The sequence below is a fragment of the Magnolia sinica genome, chromosome 14 (genome assembly GCF_029962835.1).
Source record: "Magnolia sinica isolate HGM2019 chromosome 14, MsV1, whole genome shotgun sequence".
Taxonomy (NCBI): Eukaryota; Viridiplantae; Streptophyta; class Magnoliopsida; order Magnoliales; family Magnoliaceae; genus Magnolia; species Magnolia sinica.
Window position 1 is genome coordinate 449380 of NC_080586.1, and position 24734 is coordinate 474113.

The window sequence follows — 24734 nt, forward strand, 5'->3', positions numbered from 1 at the left end:
GGCATAGAACCAATGGCTACAATTCTGCTACGAATTATAACCGTAGCTTTATATTTAGCTACGGATTTCATCCGTCATACTTACCCTTTTCTGGTAGTGTCCCCAAGGGGTCACGAGGGCCCAACAATGCTACAGAAGCCACAGGGCTAGGGTGGCCAAGACTCTGATTACAAAGGCCATGGATTCCAGCATGGTGGACGGAGTTAACACAGGTGATTATGGTTGGCATCAAAACTCACCAAATAATGAGGATGATTGGCTAATCAGTGGTAGGCCATCTAACCAAATCATCCACTTTTGGGTGCAGGGATAGGTAATTCCTAGTCTATTGATTGAGCTATCAACTCCCACATTATCTCTGGATACTTTTTTCTTTTTCCAGTTTGTAGTGAAGCTAGTAAATCACCAGTGTTTAGAAGCCCATGGTGGAAATGACCTTGTCTATCTAGTAACCAAGATCTTAAAGAAACAACACTCCTGCTCATCATTCATACACATCTATCTATAAAATGGCGAATATATTAACTCAACAGATGGAGGATCTTACAGGACAGGTAAGCAGGTGCCCGAGAAGGATCACTGCCTCAGCACACTGTCCACTTGTTTTTAACTCTCTTGTTTGTGCTGCTGGGCATTTGCACACTGCATCAATGTTTCTTAAACTGCCTACAAATGCAGTTTTTCAGATGTCTTGTAGTTAAACAGTCTGAAAACCCCGAGTATATGGACCACAGTAGTCTAATATTAGAATCACTTCTGTTGTTTCAAGTTGTTCAGTATAACTTCTGTTTCCACTCTCATGTTCCCCCAAAAGGGACATGGATCTTCTCTTAACCAAATCATCTACTTTAGCCGCCATTTTCCAAAGCCTGAAAATTGCTGGTGACTTGGTTATAATTTTCTAAAACCCATTGTTTTTAACATATGGTAACCCTACCATGAACCAATGCTGTTTGTAAATGCTAGTTGACGTTTGGTCATATATTACAGAGGGGTTTATGTTTCAGTTACATCCAAACAAGCAAGACCGTTAGCCCCATATATTTGTACTACTCTAAGATCAGGTCAGATGCTCATCTATTAATATAGTAATGATTATAGGCTGTTGAAAAAAAGTCCATGGAGGATTCAGAGGTCTTCTCAGGACACGTGTACACATGGAGATGAAGGATTATAGATCATGCAAATCCCTTAATATTACTGTTAGCCCCATTTGCATTAAAATCATTTCAAGATTGTGTCTCTCTCTTAGTAACAACTAGGGAAGTCATGTATCCACAACAGTCCATATGAGTGAAGCCATGGTCCACAGGAGACACCATCAGAGCTGATGCACTGGATTATTGAACCAAGGACGACACTTGCATGGATTATGCAGAATAGAGAGCTTCATTTGTTGCAAACAGAGATTTAGGGCTCAAATTTTTATATTAAAACATGTAACCCACTGAATGAGTGGATCGGCTTGGCTTTCTAGACACAGGTTCACACATTGCCAGTTTATACAATCACCTGACACATTGGCAAGTGTACCGCATTTCACCTCTTCAGTCTCTCATTGCATGAACCTTAGCATATTTCTCAAATGGATTTCTCAAAATTAGAACTTAAAAAAAAAAAAAAAAAAAAACGAAAATGAAAATGAAAATGAAAACAGTGGGAAATGCTGACAGAGGATTCAAAATGGACTCTTAGAAATGAGAACAATATTCCTTATTCATCCCTGGATCTTCCAAGTGCACATGATGAAAGAGATGAAGCACAAAAAACATCCTAGGATGTGAAGTATGTATGTCCTGAAACCACATCTTATGTACAGGAGGATTTGGCTAATGACTAGGTCAAGTTGACTACTTTGGAGAGTCAGCAACCCAACTCAAACTTGGTGAGTTGAAAAAAAAGATACAATGGCGATATGAGTAAGCCCCAGGTCCTCGCCAAGCAACCTGCCCGATGATGCACAATATTCCTTGAAAAATAAAATAACAAAATTGCTCGAACGGCCTATCAAATAACTACATTCATTTTACGTGGAACACCTTTCCATTCCACTATTATGGATCAAATTGGCATTCATCTTACAGTTTAAGCATAAAGAATGATATGGAACATAGACAGTCTCTTCCTCTAGTACAAGCAACTGATCCACCACCAAATCGAAGTTATATAAAAAATTACAGAAGTAGAAAGATCAAAAGCAAAGCAATGCAGTTTCGACAAATCAAACCACCCTTCAAATATGGTGTACCTAAGGAAGCAACACAAGCAGGTTCCGGCACCTAGTCTTCAGGAGTCACTCTGTATTTCCTGCACCTGGCCTGTCTACACCAGACCGGGCAACTAGACTCTCAACTGAGACTTTAGCAACATCTCGGCGCATTCCAATATCAGAGACAAGCCGGCTAAGGCAGTACATGCCACCGGCTACTGCTACCAAGCCAGGAAAACTGGTTGTCAAGAAACGAAGTGGCGAGGAGACAACAGTAGTCACAGCAGCCACAAAAGATGCAGCCTGTCCACTTCGACCTACACTAATGCTGGTCACCACAAGCAAACCTGTTTTACAGTAGATTGCGAAATCTTCACAGTTGTTCTTGAAAATGTGGTAAACACCAAAGCCATTTTGGAGAAGGTATGTGGCACGGTGAAGGACGTCAGCAGGCGGGTCAGAAGCAGCGAGCGTGCAGGTCCCTCCTCGGGCTTTGGCAATGAAGAAAGCCGGAGAGACACTGTATTGAAAGAGATAAAGATCACCTCCACAGAGGAAACAGTTGATGCAGGAACTAATTACTCCATTGAGCATTTTCTGATCACCGCATATCTGACATGGAGCATCTGAAGGGGAATGGGAGGAACTGAAGAGGACACGGTCTAATATGGTTCCTGTCCCAACCTCTTGGCCAGCTCCTCGAGTAAAGTGAATGACTTTGCCGTCGCCCATGTATATCCCTGACAGTTTGTTGAAAAACAGAAAATGCAACAAACTAAGAGGAAGGGACAGCTACACACAAGACTCAACTATTTATATTAAGCTTTAGAAATTCAATCTTGAAGGCATGCATACATTCATCCATATTAAGTTAAGCTGGAACCTAACAAGCGAGTTTGCAACTTGCAACATAGAGCACCTTCAAGTTAAAGCCAAGGTTGGCAAATGCCGGACTTGGACTCGACTACGTCCATCTGTAAAATTTGACTTGGGCGAGTCAAGTTTTGTAGAATTCCAAGCTACTGTTCCCCTGCCAAGAGTAGCAAATAAAGTTCCTGTTTTGGGGAGTTGGTAGCTCAATTGATAGTTCACCACCAATTTAAAATGTTGGGGACCCTTCCACCAACACATTGCATAATTGTATGACAAAAACATCCAAATCAATGACCCATTTGTAGATGGAACACAATCCAAAAATTGCATAGAACAGATGCCAACAATCATCTGACTTTTCCCTTGGAATTTGGACCACTCACTGTTCCACATATAACCATCCACTTGATGACCATCAATTGGATGGTTAAGATTGCTTGATGACTTTAGAGACATGCTCCATCAGCAATGCACCCTACCATTTCAATGGTCTGCAAAGGCCTAGATGAGTGTCACGGATGAGGTGAGTCACCACCACTTTCAAAATAGTGGTAAACTATTATAACAGTTTATCCATTGGGGAAGGGATTTGACACCAGGGAGAGTGCAATGTTGATATGCAGGTACTCAGTAATTGTAAACTGTCCAACATGTGGGACCCAATGTACAAAAAATTATATACTCAAAATCAGATATGATTGAATGATTATAACCTTTGATTGATGGATGGCATGTTTTTGTTGAATTTAGATCATCAAATTTTCATTGAAGCAGTTCCACCAATCAGCAAATTAGGAAATTTTATAGTGCCTGCATATCTTGATGCAGGACGTGAAATTCAAATATGATGTGCAAGATTTTAAGGCTTTAGATCACGTTAGTTCAGAAACAATTACACAAAATTTCATATCCCACATAAAAGTTCAAGCATTCAATCAAGGGGAATCTTATGTGGATCCAAGCCTACATATGCTAGGGCTAGATCAATCAAAATTATATACCAAACAACAATCAAAGGAGGGTAAATTCATCCACACATGCACATAAATAATTCCTCAATCTAAGGGATTCACAAATTTCAATTCGGGGAACCCTAATATTGAAAAAAGGGCATAAAATTGGGGATTTGAGCAATTTAGGGTTAGGGTTAGGGATTTGGGGTGAAAGAGGGGTGAAAGAGAGGAGAGAGACGAACCAGAAAAGTGTCACACGTGTGCATAGCGGAGAAGACCCAAACGCACGTGCGTTGGAGGTGTCCTGCACATGTGTGGGGCCCACAAATTGGAAAACGGCTACCTTAGCCCTGGTCGGCAAGGGGTGGGCCACAAAACCTCCAAATTTCAGCCTGATCCGATGCACTGTCTATGCGTGGTGCTCTGTCGAAGTTTCAGCCTTCCTCAAAGGCCAGATTCTGGAAATCTGCTGTAGAGAGAAAAATGACTGCAATGGAGGATAGATTTGAAGCGTAGATAATTGCAAGAGAAGAGAAACATGAATGGTAGAAGGTGGGAGCGAATCGGGATAGGTGTGGCTTCGCACCACGGTAGTTAGCCCTTCTAGGAATGGAAGGTTTCACACCCAATTGAATCTCCACAATTCAGAAATTTAGAAGAGCAGAAAAATGCAAAAATTTTATTAATCTTCAATCAGAAAAAAGACTACAAGGGGCGTCTATTTATAATAAAACCCTAGACCCCAAAACTCGCGTCATGTGCGCAACCTATTACTTGGAGATGAAATAATAAAAAATAACAACTAATTAAAGCAATTTAAACCGTCCATAATATTCCTAATAAAAATAATAAGCAAAACCCAAAGTACTAGATTAATTAGAATAGTGGGCCACGATCATGAGAACCCATGGTAGGATTCACATGACTATCGGGTCCACTCCAACGAACCAAAACGCAGCACTATAACTAGGAGGCCCTCCCTGGACGTCGTCATCAATCCAGATCGATGGCGGGGCCCTCGTCCTCCTTGCGTAAGTGCGTAGGGGGGTGTGCGTGTGCGCGTGATGTCCCCATCATATCTACTATCATACTCCGCCAAAGTATCAAAGTTTCTCTCTTTTCTAGGGTTGAATGTGAACCGTAGCTACAGCAAAACAGCAGCCCATAGCATCACGGCCATAAGGGAAGAAGGAAGGAACAAGAAGGAGAAGAACATAGGAAGACGTAAGAAGAAGATTAATGGAGAATAAAAACGTAGATGATTCGCCCAAAGTTAATAGACTTGTCCAAGGCACCAAGTCACAAAGAAAACTCAAGCAGACTCGCCTGATTCATCGAGTTTTTTCACCCCCACCCAGTCTACTCCATTTTTTACTCTGTGGATTGTGAAAACGGGGTTGACTTGGGGGAGTCTCGAGTAAACTTGCTGAATCGGCCAACCTTAGTCAAAGCTTCATTGGGATTCAAAATTGAATTGAATTGTTAACATTCAATTTAACACCCGTTTGGATTTGCTGAAATATAAATTGAGGAAACATCATTTCCATGAAAATGGCATTTCCTTTCTTTGTTTTTATAAATTTCTTGGAAATGCCATTTCCATCTCTCTAATTTCTGGAAAAAATGCCCATTTTTCATTTCCATGCCTAGACTTAGGAAATGTCATTTCCAAGAAATTGAAGGAAATGAGAAAAAATTACACCTCTTTTTAGAAAGTATCTCACGTGATAGTCACATGTGCCACCACTCATTTTCTAAGCGTCCTTGCATGTGCAACCGTCATCTTCATGCCCATGTGTGCCAATGTGCAGCATGTATCGCCATTCATCTTAACACACCATACATGTGCCAACATGTCGCACACACGTTTCAATGTGCCACACACCCCAATGTGTCATATGCAACATGTGCCACCCTCAACTTCAAATGCCCTATATGTGTCATATGATTGTCATCCATCTTTAAGTGCTTCACAAACATGGCATATGCAACATGAGGCAGCCGGCCACCTTCATGTGCCGCACATTGCAAACATCCATTTAAGTCCCCACATGTGCCACAATTCATCTTAAAGCACCATACACTTGCCAACGTGCAACACGTGCGGCACGTAAAACCACCCATTGTCAAGTGTGCCAATGTGCCGCATGCCCAATGTGCCACATGTGCCACCCTCTTCTTTAAGTGCTCCATATGTGCCACACGTGTCAACACGCAACATGTGCAACAAGTGCCACCATCCATCTTCAAACATCCCACACGTGCCAATGTGTCGCATGTGACAATGTGATAGATGCCACAATCCGTATTCAATGTACACATGTCACTTTCCGTCTTGGAGTAAAATTTTCATGAATTTTTCCTCTTTTTTTTTTTTTCCAAACAACAAGTTTGGAAATGAAGAGAAAATTTTCATGAAAATCTTGTTGAAAAACAATCAAGGGAAACAACTTTTCATTTCTCATTGTTTTCTAGAAAATAGCTTTTACTAGAAAATACCATTTTCCTCAATTACTGAGTAAAAATTCTCTTACTAAAGGAGAGCCGGGGCCAACTCGAAATCTTGGGCTGATCCAAATTGTCAAATTCGCCATCTAGATGGACGGACTCAAATCCAAATCTTGATGGCGCCCTTATGGATGGTCTAAAATTTCACCAAAATCATTCCGTAAGATCCGCCACAATCGATACATGGTTGCACTGCCACCAATAGTTCGGCTTGGGATGAAAACTAAACTAAGTGATAAATTAATACAATCTTCGGTGTGGACAAGCGAGGCCAACTCAAAATCCCAGGCCAATCCGTCATGTTTAGAACGTCCTGATTGGGCCATGGAACAAGTTTCAGCCCAATCTGATTTACAAATCAGATCCGTTAAAAAGACCCTGTAAATGGTCATGATCGGTCTAGCCATATCTGGACATATTAACCACTTGAATTATGTGGGTTGTGCAAAATTATGTTATTCTCTTCTTCTTTTTTCCTTATCTTTCATCCCACGTCAGATATGCAGCCCTAGCAAGGTCAGTGTTTTGTAAAAAAAATGATTGTGATGCATCACAATTATATATATATATATATATATATATATATATATATATATATAAAGGCTTGTGGCAATCCCCTCACCGCTTCTTCTGCCATGAGATGCAATCCCCTCACTGCTTCTTCTGCCATAGGAAAACCCTTCATCTCATAAGTTGTTCTATACATAAGGCCATGAGGCCCTGTTTATAGGCTTTGCATGAACATATCCATTCCTAATCTAACTACAACTTGGACTTCTAAAATTGCAAAGAAACCACTAAAGAAGCTAACACAAAAAGGAAACTAAAATAAAAGGACTCCTTCCTAGTGTGCTTTCATGTGGGCTTAAGTGGGATCCATGCTTCTTCTACCTAAGGAAAACCTCTCAGAAAAATTCCTATTGAAAGATCTCATAAGTTGTTCCATACATGAGGCCATGAGACCCTATTTATAAGCTTTACATGAATCTGGCTATTACTAATCTAACTACAACTTGAACTTCTAAAATTGCAAAGGAACCACCAAGGAAGCTAAAACAACAACGACAACAAAAAAAGGACTCCATACAAGTGGGCTTAAGTGGGTGGGACCCACAATTGGCATCTGCTTGTTCCCAAGTGTGGAATGCGCTTGGGTTGGATGAGGTGTGATTGCACAGGTACATGTGCTATGAGAAGTGTTACGCATTTTTTTTCCCACTCTGTCTCAGCAGGCTGTGGTGATTGCAGGAGACTCATGCAATGCAATCAAGTGAGCTATTTCGGCAGATCCATTCCAGGCCCTTGGAAATTAACCAAGATTTAAAAGGTCTTGTGTCTGGAGGGAGGGTTGTTTTCCAAAGGGAGAGTGACAAGAGGGCCACTCGTTATCGGCTCTTCTTTCTCCTTCAATTAGATTTCAAAAAAGAATAATTTTTTATTCTGCTCTAATTTTTTTATTATTAATAATTGCAATTCAATTTGATAGTGCACCCAAACGCATGTGAAAATGGTACTCCATTTTCTACAGATGCTACTGTATAAAATCATAAAACATCCCACAAACTTATAATTCTAATTACAAAATCCGCCCTCTCCTCCATCTAATTTCATTTCATTGAGCCCATCAACAAACAATTCAAAAAAAAAAAAAAGAAAAAAAGAATCATAGCAGTCAAGAAATCTCTGAAATACACAGCATCAAATGTAACTGCCAAAAACACTGGGGGCCGTCGAATTTGGATGACACCAAAAAATCAAAACAAATCAAAAACCAAGAAAAGAAAGATCCAACGATCGAGCAACGAAATGCAGAGAGAGCGGGTGAATAAAAGAAGAAGAAAAGTATGGACCGTGATGAGCGTAGACGTATGCATTCCGCCACGAATAGATGTGATCCCCTGGTTCCAGTTCTTCCCTTGGGATCTTGTTAGAGAGCAGCCCCATCTCTCTCTCTCTCTCTCTCTCTCTCTCTCTCTCTCGTTTTCCACCAATACAATGAGGCTTGCTTCCTTAATCAAGAAGCTTCGTAACAACACTGGATATTAAGGACAATATACCGTACTGGTTTCACCAGTTGATGCGAAAAGAAGTGGATTGCCGACAGCGTCTACTGAGTGAACTTCGTGGGGCCCACCGTGATGTATGTTTTTTATCCACGCCGTCCATCCGTTTTATAAGGTCATTTTAAGAGTATCGGCCCAAAATTTAGGCATATTCAAAGCTCAAGTGGATCACACTATAGTAAACAGTGTTAACTGAACGCTTACCGTTGAAAACTTTCTGGGTGCTGCAGAAGCTTTGGATTAAGCTAATATTTGTGTTTTTTCCTTCATCCATGTCCTTGTGACCTTATAAACAGGTTGGATGACAAATAAACAGCACCATGGATCTCAGGCGCTTTCAACGGTGAACTTCACTATCCCCACTATTCCCTTTGTGTGTTCCACTTGAGCTTTTGATATGCTTCAGTTTTTGGGCCATGATCTAAAATGATATGTAAAAAGGGATGGACGGAATGGATAATACAGATACATCCAAGGTAGGCCCTACATAATTTATTCAGTAGGCTAGCGTGTACTAGCGTACTGACAACGCAGTCTGCGTTCGATCCGAAATTGTTCCCTCGGCTATAAAGACAATGATACCATGCAACAAAAATCGACGTTGGAAGGCCCCAACCCGTCTTGCTTTTTTCTACTGGGGCTTCTAAACAACGCCATGTGTGCTAAGGAGGCAACGGCCTATTTAGGAGCGTACATTCGCAACCCCCACGAATTTCACTACCTATGGGCACTCGAACCCTTGACCGGGTGTCGAAACTCCTAAGAGTCTATCACCGGAGCTAGAGTAAGGACCCGGGCCTATGTGATAATTGACAACCCGTTTCTTCACTGATGTCCAGGTCTGCATGTGCATCCTGGCTGGCCTGAATCACCTGTAAGGTGTGTCCAACCTGATAAATGGTTCGGATGTGGTTGGTTGTGAGGGGCGCGGTTTAGGTGCATCCCGGGTAATACCTTTTGTAGGTGAGTCCCACACCCTCGAGCCCACCTAGATGCATGCGTTGTATATCCAGGCCATTTATCATTTTTCCGTTCATTTTAGTGGATGGGCCCATACTTAAAGCAGATGCAATCGTAAGGTCGACTACACCAGACGAAAGGGTGGTCATTAAAACATACCATTAAAAACTTCCTAGAGACAACCATAATTTTTATTTTCCATCCAACCTGTTGATAAGGCCACGCAGACTTATAAGAATGAAACACAAAAGTTGTGTAGCTAACAAAAAGTTTTTATTGCTCAATCATAACCCTCTCTGTTGTGTGATCCACCTGAGGTTTGGATTTGCTTCGTTTCTAGGACCATCTCGGGAAAATCCGCGGCTGGTCGCGAGTCCTGTAAATATAAATACGCATGTACCCATCTTCCTCGCGCCGCTGCGACAGTTTACGGAAGTCGAAAAAAGGCAAAAATAAAATAAAAATGGCAGCAGCAATTCCTCGCTCCTTTCTCTCCAATTCTTCTTCTTCCATCTTTGGTAAACCCTCCCTCATCTTTCTTTCCCGCTTTAAACTCTCTCAGTCGCAAGTCTTTTCTCTCACAGCAAAAACAACAAACACTTTCCTCCATATTCCCCATCACAAGACTCCTACTTTTTCCTCTTTTAATCTCTCCCCAACCCAATCCCTCACTAAACCCCCTATTCTCAGGACATTCAGCTCTAGTTCCAACACCAACAGCCCCATATCCTTTGATTTCTCTGACTCGGATGACGACGCCACCGCCACCGCCACCGCTAAGACCAAAACGAAGAAAGAGATTGACAAAAGCAAGCTCCCTCCTCCATACGACCCTTTCAGCAAGAAGCCCGTCGTTGAGGACCCCAAAGACCCCAAAGACCTCCAAGAGATCTTCCACAAGATGCGCACCGAAGGCCTCATCCCCAATGCCATCAAGATGTTCGATGCCCTCTCCAAAGACGGTCTCACCCACGAAGCCATGGAGCTCTTCTCCGTCATCAAGGACAAGGGCAACATGCCCGACGTTGTCGCCCACACCGCTGTCATTGAAGCCTACGCCAACGCTGGCCAGAGCAAAGAGGCCCTTAAGGTCTACGTGCGTATGCTGGCGTCCGGTGTCCAGCCCAACGCTTATACCTATACTGTTCTGATCAAGGGTCTTGCGAGGGACGCGAAATTGGCGGATGCTAAGAAGTATCTGATGGAGATGATGAACAAGGGGATTCAGCCCAACGCTGGGACCTACACGGCCGTCTTCGAGGCGTTTGTGAAAGAGGATAAGGTGGATGAGGGGCGCGAGTTCTTGGAGCAAATGAAGGGGAAGGGGTTCGTGCCGGACGAGAAGGCAGTCAGGGAGCAGCTGAGCAAGCGTGGTCAGGTATTTAGAAGCGTTATCAGTCTGCTCTTTGGGAAGTAACTGATGTTCTTTGGAATGGTTTTTTCGATGAATCGGTGGCTTATCAGACTGCGGAAGATGAAGTTGGTTTTGTTAGGGATTGAGTTGAAGGTCTTTTGCTTCTGTGTCCTGTAGTCTTGGTACTGTTGTGTTCATATCAGCAACTTTTCATTTTCTTTTCCTACTGATGTTCAGTGCAGAGTGGAAGAATAGCTATACTACTATATCGAAATGTTGCACGGACAAAGAGCTTAGCAACATTAGCATGAACTTTTACAGAGGTGGATCAATCACTATTCACTACACTAATATCAGATTTTGAATTTTAGTAATAGTTCATGATGCAACCTGACTCTCAGGCCACACATGCGGACACTGAATATTCAAAATGGGCCCAATCTGATCACACACGTAATTTTTTCCAATTTAGCAGTTTTGGTACAAGTAGATTATGTAGATGACTTTATTTTTGGCAATTTATACTTCGATACAACACTATACATCTGTGTATACTACCCCACAGTCTATATGCAAAGATACATTCGGAAAGTCTATTAGTATTTGGAGGCTTTCATAGCTGCTCATGATGAAATTAGCAGATATTGTACATGCTGGTGTGCACAGACCTAGGCCACATCCATGAGAGTCATTGTTTTCCTATTATATTTCTTGAATTTTAAAGCCTATAAATAGGCAATGAGTCAGACTTATGAACTACTTACTTATGATGAATATTTTGATTTGCAACGGAGTTTTCTTTGAGATGGGAACCTTCACCTTTGTTGGTGCGATGCGCCTAGAAACATAAGGTGCAGTGCCTTAGGCTTGGGTGGAGCAATTTCACCTAGTTGTCCTTCATTGTATCTTCATATGCTTCAAAATCTAGTTTGCAACTTCTTGAATCATGTTTGGTTTCTTTTCGTTGATTTTGTTTGCATTAGTTCAGGATCTTAGATGTGAAATTTTGATGTTGGTGTTTGAGTACCCATGAGCTGTGGAGAATTTTTTTCTGTTATTTGATGTCCCAGTTTAGATCATTATAATACTTGATGAAATTTGAATAACAAAGGAGGCATTTGTCATTGGCTTTGTTGTAGTAGTGGGTCTCTTTTGTAGTAATAGTGAGAATTTTGATGAGCTTGCAATGCTTTGGTGGTAATTGGTAAGCTATAGCTCAAGTGTGGGCGTGATCAGTATGTCTAACTTGTTGGATGTTGCAATTAACCCAAACTCTCCTTAATGGGGCTTTTGATAACTCCACACGTAAGTTGCCATATATACCGATTCTTTTATTTATGGCAAGCTCAACCATAATATGTTTGTTCCCTTTTAGATGTAGTTTTGTAAACTGCAGCTGGTTGTTAATTAAGTAATTGAAATGTGATAGGTTACTTTAGGAGAAGTCCATATTTACAGGACCCATATAATGGGCTTTTCTGCTCTTGTGGTTTCTTGAACATATACAAGTTTGATGCTTGCAGAGAAAAAAAAATATATGCTATTGAATCTTAGAGAACGTTCTGTGGTTTTAATCTCATGCTACCAATTTGTGTGCTTTGATCTTTGATAATGACTTGTGCTAGTGTACATGCGATGACACATAGCTTTGGCTTGAACCATTGAATTAAATACTGTGAATTTCGTTTCATGACCTCCAAGTTGTGTCAGAGCAAGGGCACCGATATTTGGTCCGAATTTCTTGAGAAAGTATCAGTTAGAGTGAAGCTATTTCAATACGTGGACTCTAATGAAACCATGTTGTGGTGCATGTTCAATAGGGAAGCATCTTGGCGCAACTGGAAATCCAGTCGGCTTCAAATCTAAATTTCTCTAATCCAATTCCGGATGAGATTGTATCCTAATTGAACTAGAAGAAATTTAGATTTGATCAGAAGAACAGGAGAATTATTGATTATTCATTAAAAATAAAAAATAAAAGGATTATTGATTGGCCCCCTAATCAATACCAGAGATCAACAGTTCAATAGGCAGAAAGTACAAAGCTGAAATTTTATTCTGCAATAACATTATAGAACGTCACGTCCAATGCATCCGCTATAAAGTCTAATAGAAAGAAAATATAGTATCTACTTAATAGACTAAGATACCCTCATGTTTGGTCTTTGGTCAGTTAAAATGCCTAAAGAAACTTAAAATAAAGTAAACGCTGATAGCATAAAGCTCAAATGAACGTGGGGTTCACATGTGTGATCATATTAGTGCCAAGTTGAACCTCTTACCTGGCACTGGTGTGAAGGGCCTGGTTGCACCACATATGTTCATTGAAGGTAGGTGATCTAGAATGGAAATGATCTGGAATCGAGGTGTTGAGAGTTAATACTAGAGTTGTTTTTTGAATTGCAGTCCACGATGAAGAAACCAACAGTGGTGAACTATGATACTTGTCCATGTATGTGTCTCTTGTAGGTTGTGGTCTCTAGGAAATCGTTAGTGGCACTAAAGTCAAGATGCCAACAAACAAGAAACTGGTAAATGTTTGGAAAAGGAAGTATGCACAGGTACTGTTGAAAAAGAATGTAGAGAGATTTGGGCCAGTTGAGAAATAGAAATACCCATCTCAGCATACTTTCATGATGCAAGTGTTACCAAGAAGAGGAAAATCATGGACACAAGTATTGTTGGAAGTCTCTGACACTCCCATTGCAGAATGTGATTGGGATCACTATTTGCAAAGAAACTGGTCAACTTGTGAATTATAATGTAGGGGCATTTTCATTCCGGGCTTGAGTGGGGTGGCTTGTGAGATGTAGGGGCACACTTGGGGTGGGCAGCCCGGGTGAGGTGGGTGGCTCGTGTGAGGTGGAACTCATGTGATGTAGGGCCCACGAGGAGGTTTGGCTGAGGACCTAACCCATGAGATTTGGGCCTAGGCTATGAGGTAAAGGGATTGATTCACCATGCTCTATCAATTCAAGCTTTTAGAGCAAGTGGTTAGTTGTCATACATCAAAGTGGTATTAGAGCAGGAGGTCTCATCTTCGAGACTCATCACCGGCTATGAGATAAAGGGATTGATTCACCATGCTTGTCCTGCATCTACTTTCTTGAGTCAACTAGGCCAGACTGTTCACCGACCGGGCAAGTGGTTAGTTGTCCTGCATCAACTTGCCTAAGTCAACTAGGCCAGACTATTCACTAAGCAAGTGGTTGGTTGTCCTGCAGTCTATTAGGCTTATTTGAGTGTGATTGGGCTTGGTTCCTGGGGCTGGGCAGGAGGAGGGATGAGAGGAGATACTTTATAATAAAAAAATTCTTGCTCACCTGGTCAAACCAATGAGTCCCGGGTTGACCCTGCTGAGTAGCCGAGTCCTGGGGAGTGTCCTTGTTTGCAAACTATGATTTGGGACATTGATTTCACAGATGTACTGTTTCTATTTGAAGATGAAAATTTCGAGATAAAGGATGGTTAGAAGGAGACATTCGTAGAGATCTGAATCGTGGGCATCACAATCTTAAAACCTCTGCAGTTGTGTCTCTAATCTGGACACATTGGGTTTTGGGTTAGTGTAATCAGAATGCATGTTCATGGATTCTCGAAGACTTTGTTCCTCCATGAATTTATTTATGACAATTCATTTCCATTGCAATCTATAAACAGTGACTCAATATGGAGGATGAGTGATTGAAAATAAATGTTTTGGTTACAATAATCCACATATTCTAGGGGCAGAGTGCATTTGGTCTAGGTGATATTGAAGCATGAAGAAGTGGCACTCGGCATATTAAATTGCCACTTGCAAAAGGTGAAATGATTGTGATGGGCAAGGATGAAAAGCATGTTATTTGGCCTTTGCTTACAACTTGAAAGATCCATAATTCAAGAATAAAGAGCCAACTATTCAAATTCGGAACCAATTGTGATGGTTGACAAGTTCCTGGATTCAAATAATACAGGTGAGGAAATATGTAGTTATGAAAGTTATTTTTCAAAGATGAAGGAGGGCACAACCAGGCAATCAGAAATTACTGGCAGCCAAGGATTAAGATGAGGCATATGAACTTGAAATAATCTTTTTGGGCTGGGGATTTGATAGATGAAGCCAATGATAGATCCTTGAAAAACGTTCGAGTCCACGAGTTGGATACCTGGATAAAGGTAAAGAGAAGGAATCCTCCTTTCCCAAGAGTTGAAATCCATATGGACGGGAATTTTGAAATTCAGATTTATCAATCATCAGAATTGGTAGTGAATAATGCTAATTGGGTAAGAAATTCAACCTATGATGACATTATGGAAGTATTTTAACATGATTATACATCACCATCATCATCATCTAAGCCTTATCCCAATTAATTGGGTTTGGGTATGATTATACATATTAGTAGTATGAAATCTTGCGGTATTCATATCCTGAAATTTTAACCTTGACAATCCACTGAACTGGATCCTTTCTTACTCGATACGCATAGCGTAGGGTTGAACTGGCCAGACACTAAATGCACCATGTTCGTCATGGGCAGAGGTATTAAGGGTTCACTTGGAGGGTAGAGATCAAAGCTGTTTGGTCAAGGAGCATTATGGAAACTTGTCAGCTCTTTTCAGCGAATGCTTGCAAGAGGATTGTATACTTCCTTATCAAGGAGGTCTATGGATTGCCAAATGGATGCAAGCCCCTGGAGTTTCAGGTTTTGCTTACAGCCTTACAGGTAGCTCTTTGCTGGATTGGTATGGTCGACCAAGTTCAGCAGCAAGTCTCCCCCAAGTGAACCATGCTTGCAATGTGGCTTGGAGGAAGTGGAGCTTCATCTATTGGTCACACTCTGTCCTACTTGATTTTGGGCTATTTTTGCTTTCTCATAGGTGAAATTGATGGAGGCTACATGTTGGACCTTCAGCAGCTTTGGAGAGCCCCTGGTGGCAACGGGAGCTCAAGATCATTGCAGATTTTTATGGACTAAATCCTGCCCCATGCTCTTAAGATACCTGATCAGATCTGAGCCAAAAAGCATCTGCTTTACATTTTTTAGTGGGAATGGGTGGTTGATTACACATTGTGCACAGATGGCCTCTTGCATGTGGACTTCTACTGTGAAAATGTTGGTTTCTTTCCCTCCTAAGAACTTGTAGAGTTTGTTCATTTATGTGCCTTTTGCTTGGGATGTGGTGTCGTCGGATTGTGCATGGCAGTTTGTTGTGTTGGTGGAATGAACGCCATGCACAGCTGGTAACTGCAAAGTTCGGTCTCAGAATGCAAAGCTTTCAATTTGTTCTGCTGAGGGAAATGTTAATTTGGTGAAGGTGTGAGGATGCAATGATCACAACATTGAGATCTTCTTCTTCCTTTTTTACTTTTTTTTTTTGCAATAATTGAATAATGAGTTAACAAATATGTACATAAGGGAAGACAATGGGAGATGAATTGCATGTGATATCTCTACATCATGTATGCTTATGTTTGTATGCCATAGGCCCAAACATGTTATCAAACTTAAATTCATGCAGTATTTAGTCCCAATTTCAAGAATCTAACTCTAGAACCTCATCAATAATGATTTGAAACATGTCATGTTTCATCGCAAAATGCTCTTTGATGTCACTGTAGAGCAAATTTGCAGGACTACCTACCTAAGCATGGAGTATAGCAGTGGGTCCCAGGACCCATTGGCACCCTCCCATCCGTTCTCACAGTCCACAAAGCAGTCTTCAGATGACCAAGTGCCTCCCATATCTCCACATGACTGGGCAGGCTGTGGCAGCAACACCGGCACTTCTGCAACACTCATCTTCCCCTTCTTTGCAGGCGGTGCTAGACATTTGTCGGGAAATGACATGGCTGTCATTGCTTCTGCTGTTGTGCCTTCTCCGATGGGCATTGTAGGCATCAACCAACTATTCTCATCACCAGGTAACAATGACCGAGCATCATATGACACCATTGTACATGCCTCGCCTACCCCGTTGCTGGTAGTTGATGTTGAGGGGCAATGGTTCCATCTGGTCTTATCAGGCTGTATTACCTCAACTGGGCCAACCGGCACTCGTGTTCCCATGTTGGCCTTATCAGACCCTCGTACAGGGCTAGGGCCTTGTTCGATGTTCGCACTACCACGACGTTGCTCTATATTAAAGCTAGGACTAATAGCGATACAGGATCTCATACTTGGATCCTTTCCCCACACTCGTACCGTCTTCCCATCAAGAAGCTTAGCCTTGAGTGCATCGAGCAGGCCTCCTGTTGCTTCACACCCATCCTCAAATGAAAATGGTTCCAAATTCTCAGGTAAATCACTAACAGCACTGTTGGGGCCTGAACCACCCACTGCTGTCTCGAAGTTGGTTCGAGCATTGGCACCTCGAAGGGCACGAGCTGCTTCATCATATGCCCGTGCTGCGTCCTCTGCAGTGTCGAACGTGCCGAGCCACAGCCTGACCTTTTGCAATGAGTCCTTGATCTCGGCCACCCATCTTCCTGATGGTCTCTGCCGGACTCCGATGAATCTCCGTGGGCCTTTCGGTGCCTTCCTTTTAGCCTGCAAACCTTCAATTGGCTCTGCCATTTGATCAGCAACAAGAGGCCTCTTTGAGTGTTGGAACCATCATCTTATTTGTGACCTACAGGGGGAATCCTGAGTATTGGAAGAGGACAATGAGAAGATGGTGGCCTGTAGTATACATTATTCGTCGCTGTCGCAAGCCCGATTGTTCTTATCGACGCGGCATATAAACAAACACCCTAGAGCCACGTGTGGAGCATACGAGGCAGTAAGGGAACAGATTTAACAGATAAACCAAAGGCATGGATCTGTTCTGTAAATTAAAATAGAGAAATGATCTGTGGGCTAAGTGTATGACAACCATCCAATGCGCAGTCGTATGCAGACTTGTCGGCATTCGCCTTACCTATCTGGACTGCCCATCAGGTCCATTCAGCTCATCCACCACTACCGTGCTGGATGATTATAAAAATCTATTAGTGGCTGTATCGTCTATGAACTTGTCCATTCACTGTCTTCGAGGTAGCCTAATGAACGATCCAGATAAGTGATGTGGATGCCAACAAATCCAAATGAGCTATGTGCATAGCAAGGTTCCCATGTAGTTACTCCCTAAATGTATCCTTCCAATCCTTCTATCATCAGTAGTTGTTCTGGCTTTGGTGACCAAAACCATTTTTTTTTTTCAGGTTCACTGTCTGATTTGGATCTGATTTAATTTTCAGCGAAATTCATGAAATTCAGTTAATGCAGTTTGTTTTAAGATTGGTTTGTTATCGATCAGCCAAGTTTGCAGACTTCATTATATATTGATTCTGCTCATTGGCAAAAAAGCTTGGATCTTCTTTTTACAGTCTCATCCCAGCTATCTAAGGTACTATTGTTGGGGTAATCCAAGTGGTTGATTGCACATCTTCCTTTCTTATTTTCAAGCTTTTCAACCCCCCCAAGAAATCCTCTCTAATTTTCTTTGCAAACAGCTGAATCTATTCAAATCCTTTCAAAAGCTGTGTGAGCCTTGGTTGACTAGAAGGAATTTCATGAAATAGCAATAGCCTATTAGGAAGAATCAAGAAACATAATGGGGATATCCTGTATTCATGACAAATGACCGTTACTCAATTCAATATGCTCCATTCAAATTCACATGGGGAGCTTGCTTAGCCAATTTGATCACCATCCACTCAAGGGTTCCTTGTTTTCTGTTAATATCTTTATTTTCCCTACACAAGCCTACTGACCAAAGATGAACAACTTGCTTAATAAAGGAATGCAAGAAGGTTTGATATTGCACACTTTGATGGGCCAAATCTTTCATTCTTGAGTTGCTTTGGGTCATTGGAAAAGAAGAAGAAGAAGAAGAAAGGAAAATGACTAAGTACTCCTGGCCATACTTTTTAGACCCACTGCCTAATTCTTTTATTTCTGTTTAGCCCCTATGATTAAAGGGAGTGGGCATTAATGATGTGAATTATTAAATTTCCAAAGTGCATTTATCTTAGGAATCTTGCAATTCATGAAGAATCATATTCCAACTTCCTTTTCCATCTCGTGTCAAAAACTATGCTACTTGCCCTGGAGTCCTGAAACTAGGGTTATGTGGACCCACCATGATGTGTGTGGGTGACATCCACTCTGTCCATCCATCTTCTGAGAAAAATCATGTTAAGAACGTGAGCCCAAAAAACAGGCTGATCCAAAACTTAAATGGACCAGACCACAACAGTGGAGATCGAGATGTACATCATTGGAAACTTCTCAGGTCCTACCAAAGCTTGGATCATGCCAATATTTGTTTTTTTTAAAAAAAAAAAAATTTAAAACTTTCATCCTGGCTTGAGTCACTTTATGTGAAGGTTGGATTGGCAGATAGATATCACGGTGGGCCCAGAAAGCTTTCAATGGTGGGTGTTCTCATTCCATTAATCTCAGTAGCATGGCTCACTCGATTTACAAATCCATCTTTGTTCCAGGACCATGTCCTAAAATGATGAGTGGATAAAACACATACATCACGGTTTACTTCTGCTGATCATGTGTGACTAGGTGAAACTTCAATGAAATCCACCACGTCCATCAGGTATACTGGCTCATGCTCACCCTGGAAGCAAAAAATAATGATCATACAAAACTTAGGTGGGCCACACTATATGAGAAAGTTGGGATGGGATGCTTATCATTAGTTTTTATGCAGGACCCACCATGATGTAGGTGGAAAAAAAAAAAAAAGAAGAAGAAGAAAAGTTATCACAAAAAGGTCCTACCGGGATTCGAACCCAGGTCGCTGGATTCAAAGTCCAGAGTGCTAACCACTACACCATAGAACCAAAGACATTTATGTGTTTTAAAAAATTAATACATATTTCTTTAATGAAGAAAATACATCCAAACACGAAAATGCCAAATATTACCTAAAACCTTATAATATAAGGGATGCTTGGTGCATGGACCATCAACGGTACGGAACACTGAACCACCCGGCTAACTTTCTTTTTTTTAAAAAAAAAAAAAAGGAAAAGAAAAATATTTGTGATAAAGAGCTGATTCTGGGCCCAGATATGAAGTTAGTTGTCTCATCAAGTTGATTTATTAAAGATCAAAAGAAAAAAAGAAGAAAAAAAGGAAAAACTAAAACTCTACATGTGTAGCCCACCTATTGAGCCTTTGCAATGCATATGAGTTTCAAAATTTAAAAATGTGGCTGGATGCCCAATAATCCAGAAATAGATGAACCGTTGAGGAAATTAACCACACATTTCAAATTCTATAAACGCGTGTGACTCACATGAACCTTCTCATCCCCGTGATTTTTAAGGCATCTATACCATTGGATGTATCCTAATGAATGGATCTGATCTTGCACATGTGTTTCTTGTTAAGTCTTATTAATTAGGAAATTGCATTCTAGAAGTGGACTAGAGAGAGGGGGTTGCCATGATTTTCGAAAGAGAAGAACTTTAATCCCTTATCAGGTATGATGGTTAATACTAAGTAGTAATAAACTATACACAATCAATTACAGCTCTCAAATATAAATTGTATATCATGCATCAAAATGATGTGTGGATTTGATGATGCTTCTGTGAGCAAAAATTGCAGATACGTGATTCACAATGGTTAGGGAAATGAATACTGAATATTGATCATAAAATGGTCTGATCATCGATGCAGACCATCCATTGTGTGGTTTTCACCCTTGATCACTAATACTCTCAAAAATTCAACTTTTGTTTAATGATCTTAAACGTCCATTCAATGGTTAAGGAAATGGACAATCCACATTGATTACATCTTAAATGATCCTATGGCTGATCTAGACCATCCATCATGTGGGTCCCACCCTTCATTGTCCATCCCTCTAAAAGAATCACTTCCGGTGGGTGAACTTAATCGTCCATTCAATGTTTAAGGAAATGGATGGTCCATTTTGATCATGATACAAATAGTCTGATCATTGATCTAGACCATCCATCATGGGAATTCCGCCCATGATTGCCGAACCCTCTAAAAAATCACTTCAGTTGAATGATGCTAATCTTTTTTAATTAAAGCATTCTAAAGTTGACAGTTCATATTGATCATGCTACAAATATTTTCATCACTGATTTCTGACACCAATTTTATGGGTACCACCCTTGGTTGCTCATCCGGTCATCCCTCTCAGATATCAGTTTGCAAGGATAATCTTAACCTTCAATCTATGAATAGGAAAATGGTTGGTTCATATTGATCATATTATAAATGGTCTTATTATCGACCTTAGACCATCTATCATGTGGGTTATGCCCTTGCTTGTCCATGTTAGGAATTATTCTGAAATAAAGATTTTTGATACCGAAAAATTAAATTAGAAAATTGTTTTGAATCAGGCTGAAGCATGTATCAGATACATTAATTTCACGCCTTTATAGCCACACATTACCAATGCCGATGCCGCGCGTGATACAGGGCCCCTCTCTCTCTCTCTCTTTTCTAAGTAAGTTATTCTCAAAACCATCTATCATCTTTAAGCAATGTGGGACAAAGTAAAATTCAATATTTTTTTAAACAAAAAAATCAAAATGTTTTTGGAAGGAAATAAAAATTTTAATTTTTGATTTGATTTTCAAATTTCTAAGCATTTATTTATTTTAACCAAATAAAAAAACTTATCCATCGTCCATCCCTAAAAAAAAATCACTTTGGTTAAGTGATCCTAATTTACCCATCAATGTTAAGAAAATTGACCTTCTATATTAAGTATGTCATAAATATTCTAATCATCAATTTATGAAATTCATTACATGGATTTCACCTTTGATTGTCGTTCCCTTTCAAAAACTTACTTTTAGCATTGATAATCCTAACCTCCAATCAATACTTAGGAAAATGAACCATCCATGTTGGTCATATTAAAATGGTATGATCATTGATCTAGACCATCCATCATATAACCCTTGATTGTTCATTCCTTTTGAAAACAAATTTTGGTTAATTGATTATAACTTCGAATCAATGCCTATGAAAATGAATGGTTTATATTAATCATCTTAAAAATAATCTGATCATTAATGTAGACCATTCATCATGTCTCCCATCCTTGATTGACGGTCCCTTATAGAAAATCGATTTCGTTGAATGATCCTAATCTTTCAATTAATTTTGAAGGAAGTCAATGCTCCATATTGATTATGCTACGAATGTTTTGATTCGATCAAAATAATCTCGAGAATTTCATATTGTGCGTTGTGATGTTTTGGACCTTTTTTATTCGATCGACAAATGTGTGATTCTTGTTGATTTGATCAACGAAGCACCCAAGTTTTGCGTAAATGCATGTTTTATTTCTAATCGTATACAGAGTTTATAAGAAATGCTCTTAATTACTATTAGAGTATTGTGAGAGGAGCCAAAGGGTTTTGAAGGGAATAGCTAGGGTTTCCATATGTAAGATGTTCCATCTCTTATAATTCTTCTGATTATAGTGAATTGATTATCGTTTTGTGCCGTGATTTTTTCTCACGAGTGTTTTTTATGTAAAATCTTTGTATTCTCTGTGTTTGTTTAGATTTTTCTTTCTCTATTGATTGTTTGATTTGATCTGAGGTTGCTTATACACCCAATAGATGATCCATATTAATCACAATACAAATGATGTCATTACTGATTTAGAACCTCCATTATGTGTGCCCCACACCTTATTACCGATCCCCACTAATAATAATAATAATAAATTTATAATTCAATTCTTAATGTGAGATTTTTGAAATTCTTGGTGGACACGAGTGATTTCATCAACGGCTTAAAAATCAAAAGTTACCAAGTTTTTCAATGCCCATTATCCTCCAAACACCTTGATTGTAAGAGTAGTCCACAATTAAAGTCATAGCCATTAGAATTCCCCCTATCAAAATTGTACCTTACAAAAATAAAATAAAATATAGCAAAGTGGTGTCATCGAGGATTTTTTGCGACACCATCTCATTGCAAATTTCCCTACAACAATTGGGGTTGTTGGGTGTGGCATCAAGTTTCAATTATTGAAGCCATGCTTTGATGGGAATGAAAAAAAAAAGAAGAAGTGGGCCACCAACTAGATCTTTCAATATTCAACATTTTCTTTTGGGTATCCCATCCATTGTGAGGCCCATCATACGAACGATTTAGATGACTGCTACTTCAACCCAAAGAAAATACCAACAATCCTCTTGAAAATGACAAATCTACCGGGTTGTTTGGTGGCCAACCTCGTTTTACTCACTGAAGATGTCTTTAATAGGAGTAGGTTTGATAAAGTGGTTCATTAATGTGAGAAATCAACGCATTTGGAAGCAAGTGACGTGTTGAAATGTGCCAAGGTGTCACATTGATTGAAGACATGGGCTGCTCATTAGATGACAATGAAACATGTCTTTTACCTGTTTATACTAAAATCTAACTGATCATATCAGCAACACAGATTATGCCATGTGGCATGCATAGCTTGTCCAGCTTACTTACTAAGTATCTAAAAAGCATATAGAATATTCGAATGCCAAATCATCTAGATAATCTCAGGATAATGATGAATAGTCGTTATAGACGCATCAACGCTCTAGCACATTCGACCGAGGCAAGCCACGATCGAGAGTAACTGCTCTTTCCTAGCTGGTTATACATGGAGGCACCATGTGGGCCATCAATTATCTTCAACCTTCAACAGGAGAAGCTATTAATAACATGAGTAAACACAAAGATCATCGACTCAAATTCAATCCTTAATCCAAACACAAACAACCTTATCAGCCCAATGCTGATGATTATCTTAATATAGCATCTTAGCTTAGTTCATCCACCACTCATCAGTGGTAGACCATTTAAATTAGGAGTAGCGTCAATCCGTCCTTGTGACCATGCCAGGCCGACTCATAATTTTAATCTAATAGCTATAATTTCCTCCCATTTGTGCATGTGCATCAAATATAAAAGAAGACCTTAGCTTACGAACTGTCCTCCTACGCTCGTATGATGGGCTAACATAAGCTATAACAATCATTATCATTGTCATCACCCCACTCACCAACACATTGTTGCTACTGCTCTTAGCCAAGATCGGCAATCCCGCCATGGTGGTAAGAGACTGTAACTGATCACACTTGGAGTCCACATCCATTTTCATCTACCTCTGTCCGTTCAATTATACAACTATTAAACATTCGTAAATCCTTGACTGACAATGCAAAATGAACTCATTCGAGGGGGAGCCCTAGACATCAAAAGCTGCCTGGTTAAAAATGAGCACAAAATTGCTTGTTGAATAAATGATGGTTGATTGACCTAGCATCACTCTATCTCTACGCCAATAGTCAGTGGTGATCACAGTTTGGACCGGACCCACATTGGTCTTGGCATGCCCGTGCACAACAAGACAAGCACACACATGGCGGGCCAAAACCATAACAACACTACCTAAAACCAGGTTTTCCATTTATCAAGTGGAGTGGACATGTATGTTAAATAGGAGAGCGACTTAGTTGCAAACTCGGAATGTGTAAATCACCTAGTGTCGTATAGAATGGCTGAATAAATGACCGTATTGTTTCAATTCTTGATCATACAGAACCACTTATGGTCTCTCCATCTACCTCGACATTTAAAGTCATAAACCTTCAGTTTAAACTAAGCAGCATCATATACATGTACCAATAAATGAATTTCAAATCAAATTGGCACTGCCTTCCACCTAAAAGAAATACCAACCATCAGGTTGAAAATGGCAATTCCACCGGATTGTTTGGTAACAAACCTGATTATTCGCTAAAGAGGCCGTTAATGAAAGTAGGTCCTAATAAAGTGGCA

The 24734-nt window shown here is 40.3% G+C and overlaps 3 protein-coding genes and 1 non-coding gene across 4 annotated transcripts; 1 reads left to right on the plus strand and 3 right to left on the minus strand.

Annotated features, from left to right (window-relative positions):
* Positions 1–1983: 1983 nt before the first annotated feature.
* LOC131225862 (protein LEAD-SENSITIVE 1) lies at positions 1984–8529 on the minus strand. The gene is made up of 2 exons (XM_058221465.1): positions 8394–8529; positions 1984–2949 (listed from the first exon to the last, which is right to left on the minus strand). The coding sequence occupies exons 1-2, from the start codon at positions 8485–8487 to the stop codon at positions 2294–2296; spliced, it is 750 nt and encodes a 249-aa protein (XP_058077448.1). The 5' UTR covers positions 8488–8529; the 3' UTR covers positions 1984–2293.
* Positions 8530–10029: 1500 nt separating this feature from the next.
* On the plus strand, positions 10030–11309 carry LOC131225860 (pentatricopeptide repeat-containing protein At4g38150-like). The gene has a single exon (XM_058221462.1). It carries the CDS (start codon positions 10030–10032, stop codon positions 10981–10983), a length of 954 nt encoding a protein of 317 aa, XP_058077445.1. The 3' UTR covers positions 10984–11309.
* Positions 11310–16318: 5009 nt separating this feature from the next.
* LOC131225863 (uncharacterized) lies at positions 16319–17536 on the minus strand. The gene has a single exon (XM_058221466.1). The coding sequence runs from the start codon at positions 17478–17480 to the stop codon at positions 16545–16547; it is 936 nt and encodes a 311-aa protein (XP_058077449.1). The 5' UTR covers positions 17481–17536; the 3' UTR covers positions 16319–16544.
* A 2136-nt stretch (positions 17537–19672) lies between these two features.
* TRNAQ-UUG (transfer RNA glutamine (anticodon UUG)) lies at positions 19673–19744 on the minus strand. Its single transcript has one exon. It is a non-coding gene; the product is annotated as a tRNA-Gln (tRNA).
* Positions 19745–24734: the final 4990 nt, after the last annotated feature.

Coding starts and splice junctions, on each gene's coding strand:
- LOC131225862 (XM_058221465.1), bottom strand. CDS start 8,487: ATGGGGCTGCTCTCTAACAAGATCCCAAGGGAAGAACTGGAACCAGGG. Junction 2,950..8,393: donor ATACGTCTACGCTCATCACG/GTCCATACTTTT, acceptor ACAAACTGTCAG/GGATATACATGGGCGACGGC.
- LOC131225860 (XM_058221462.1), top strand. CDS start 10,030: ATGGCAGCAGCAATTCCTCGCTCCTTTCTCTCCAATTCTTCTTCTTCC.
- LOC131225863 (XM_058221466.1), bottom strand. CDS start 17,480: ATGGCAGAGCCAATTGAAGGTTTGCAGGCTAAAAGGAAGGCACCGAAA.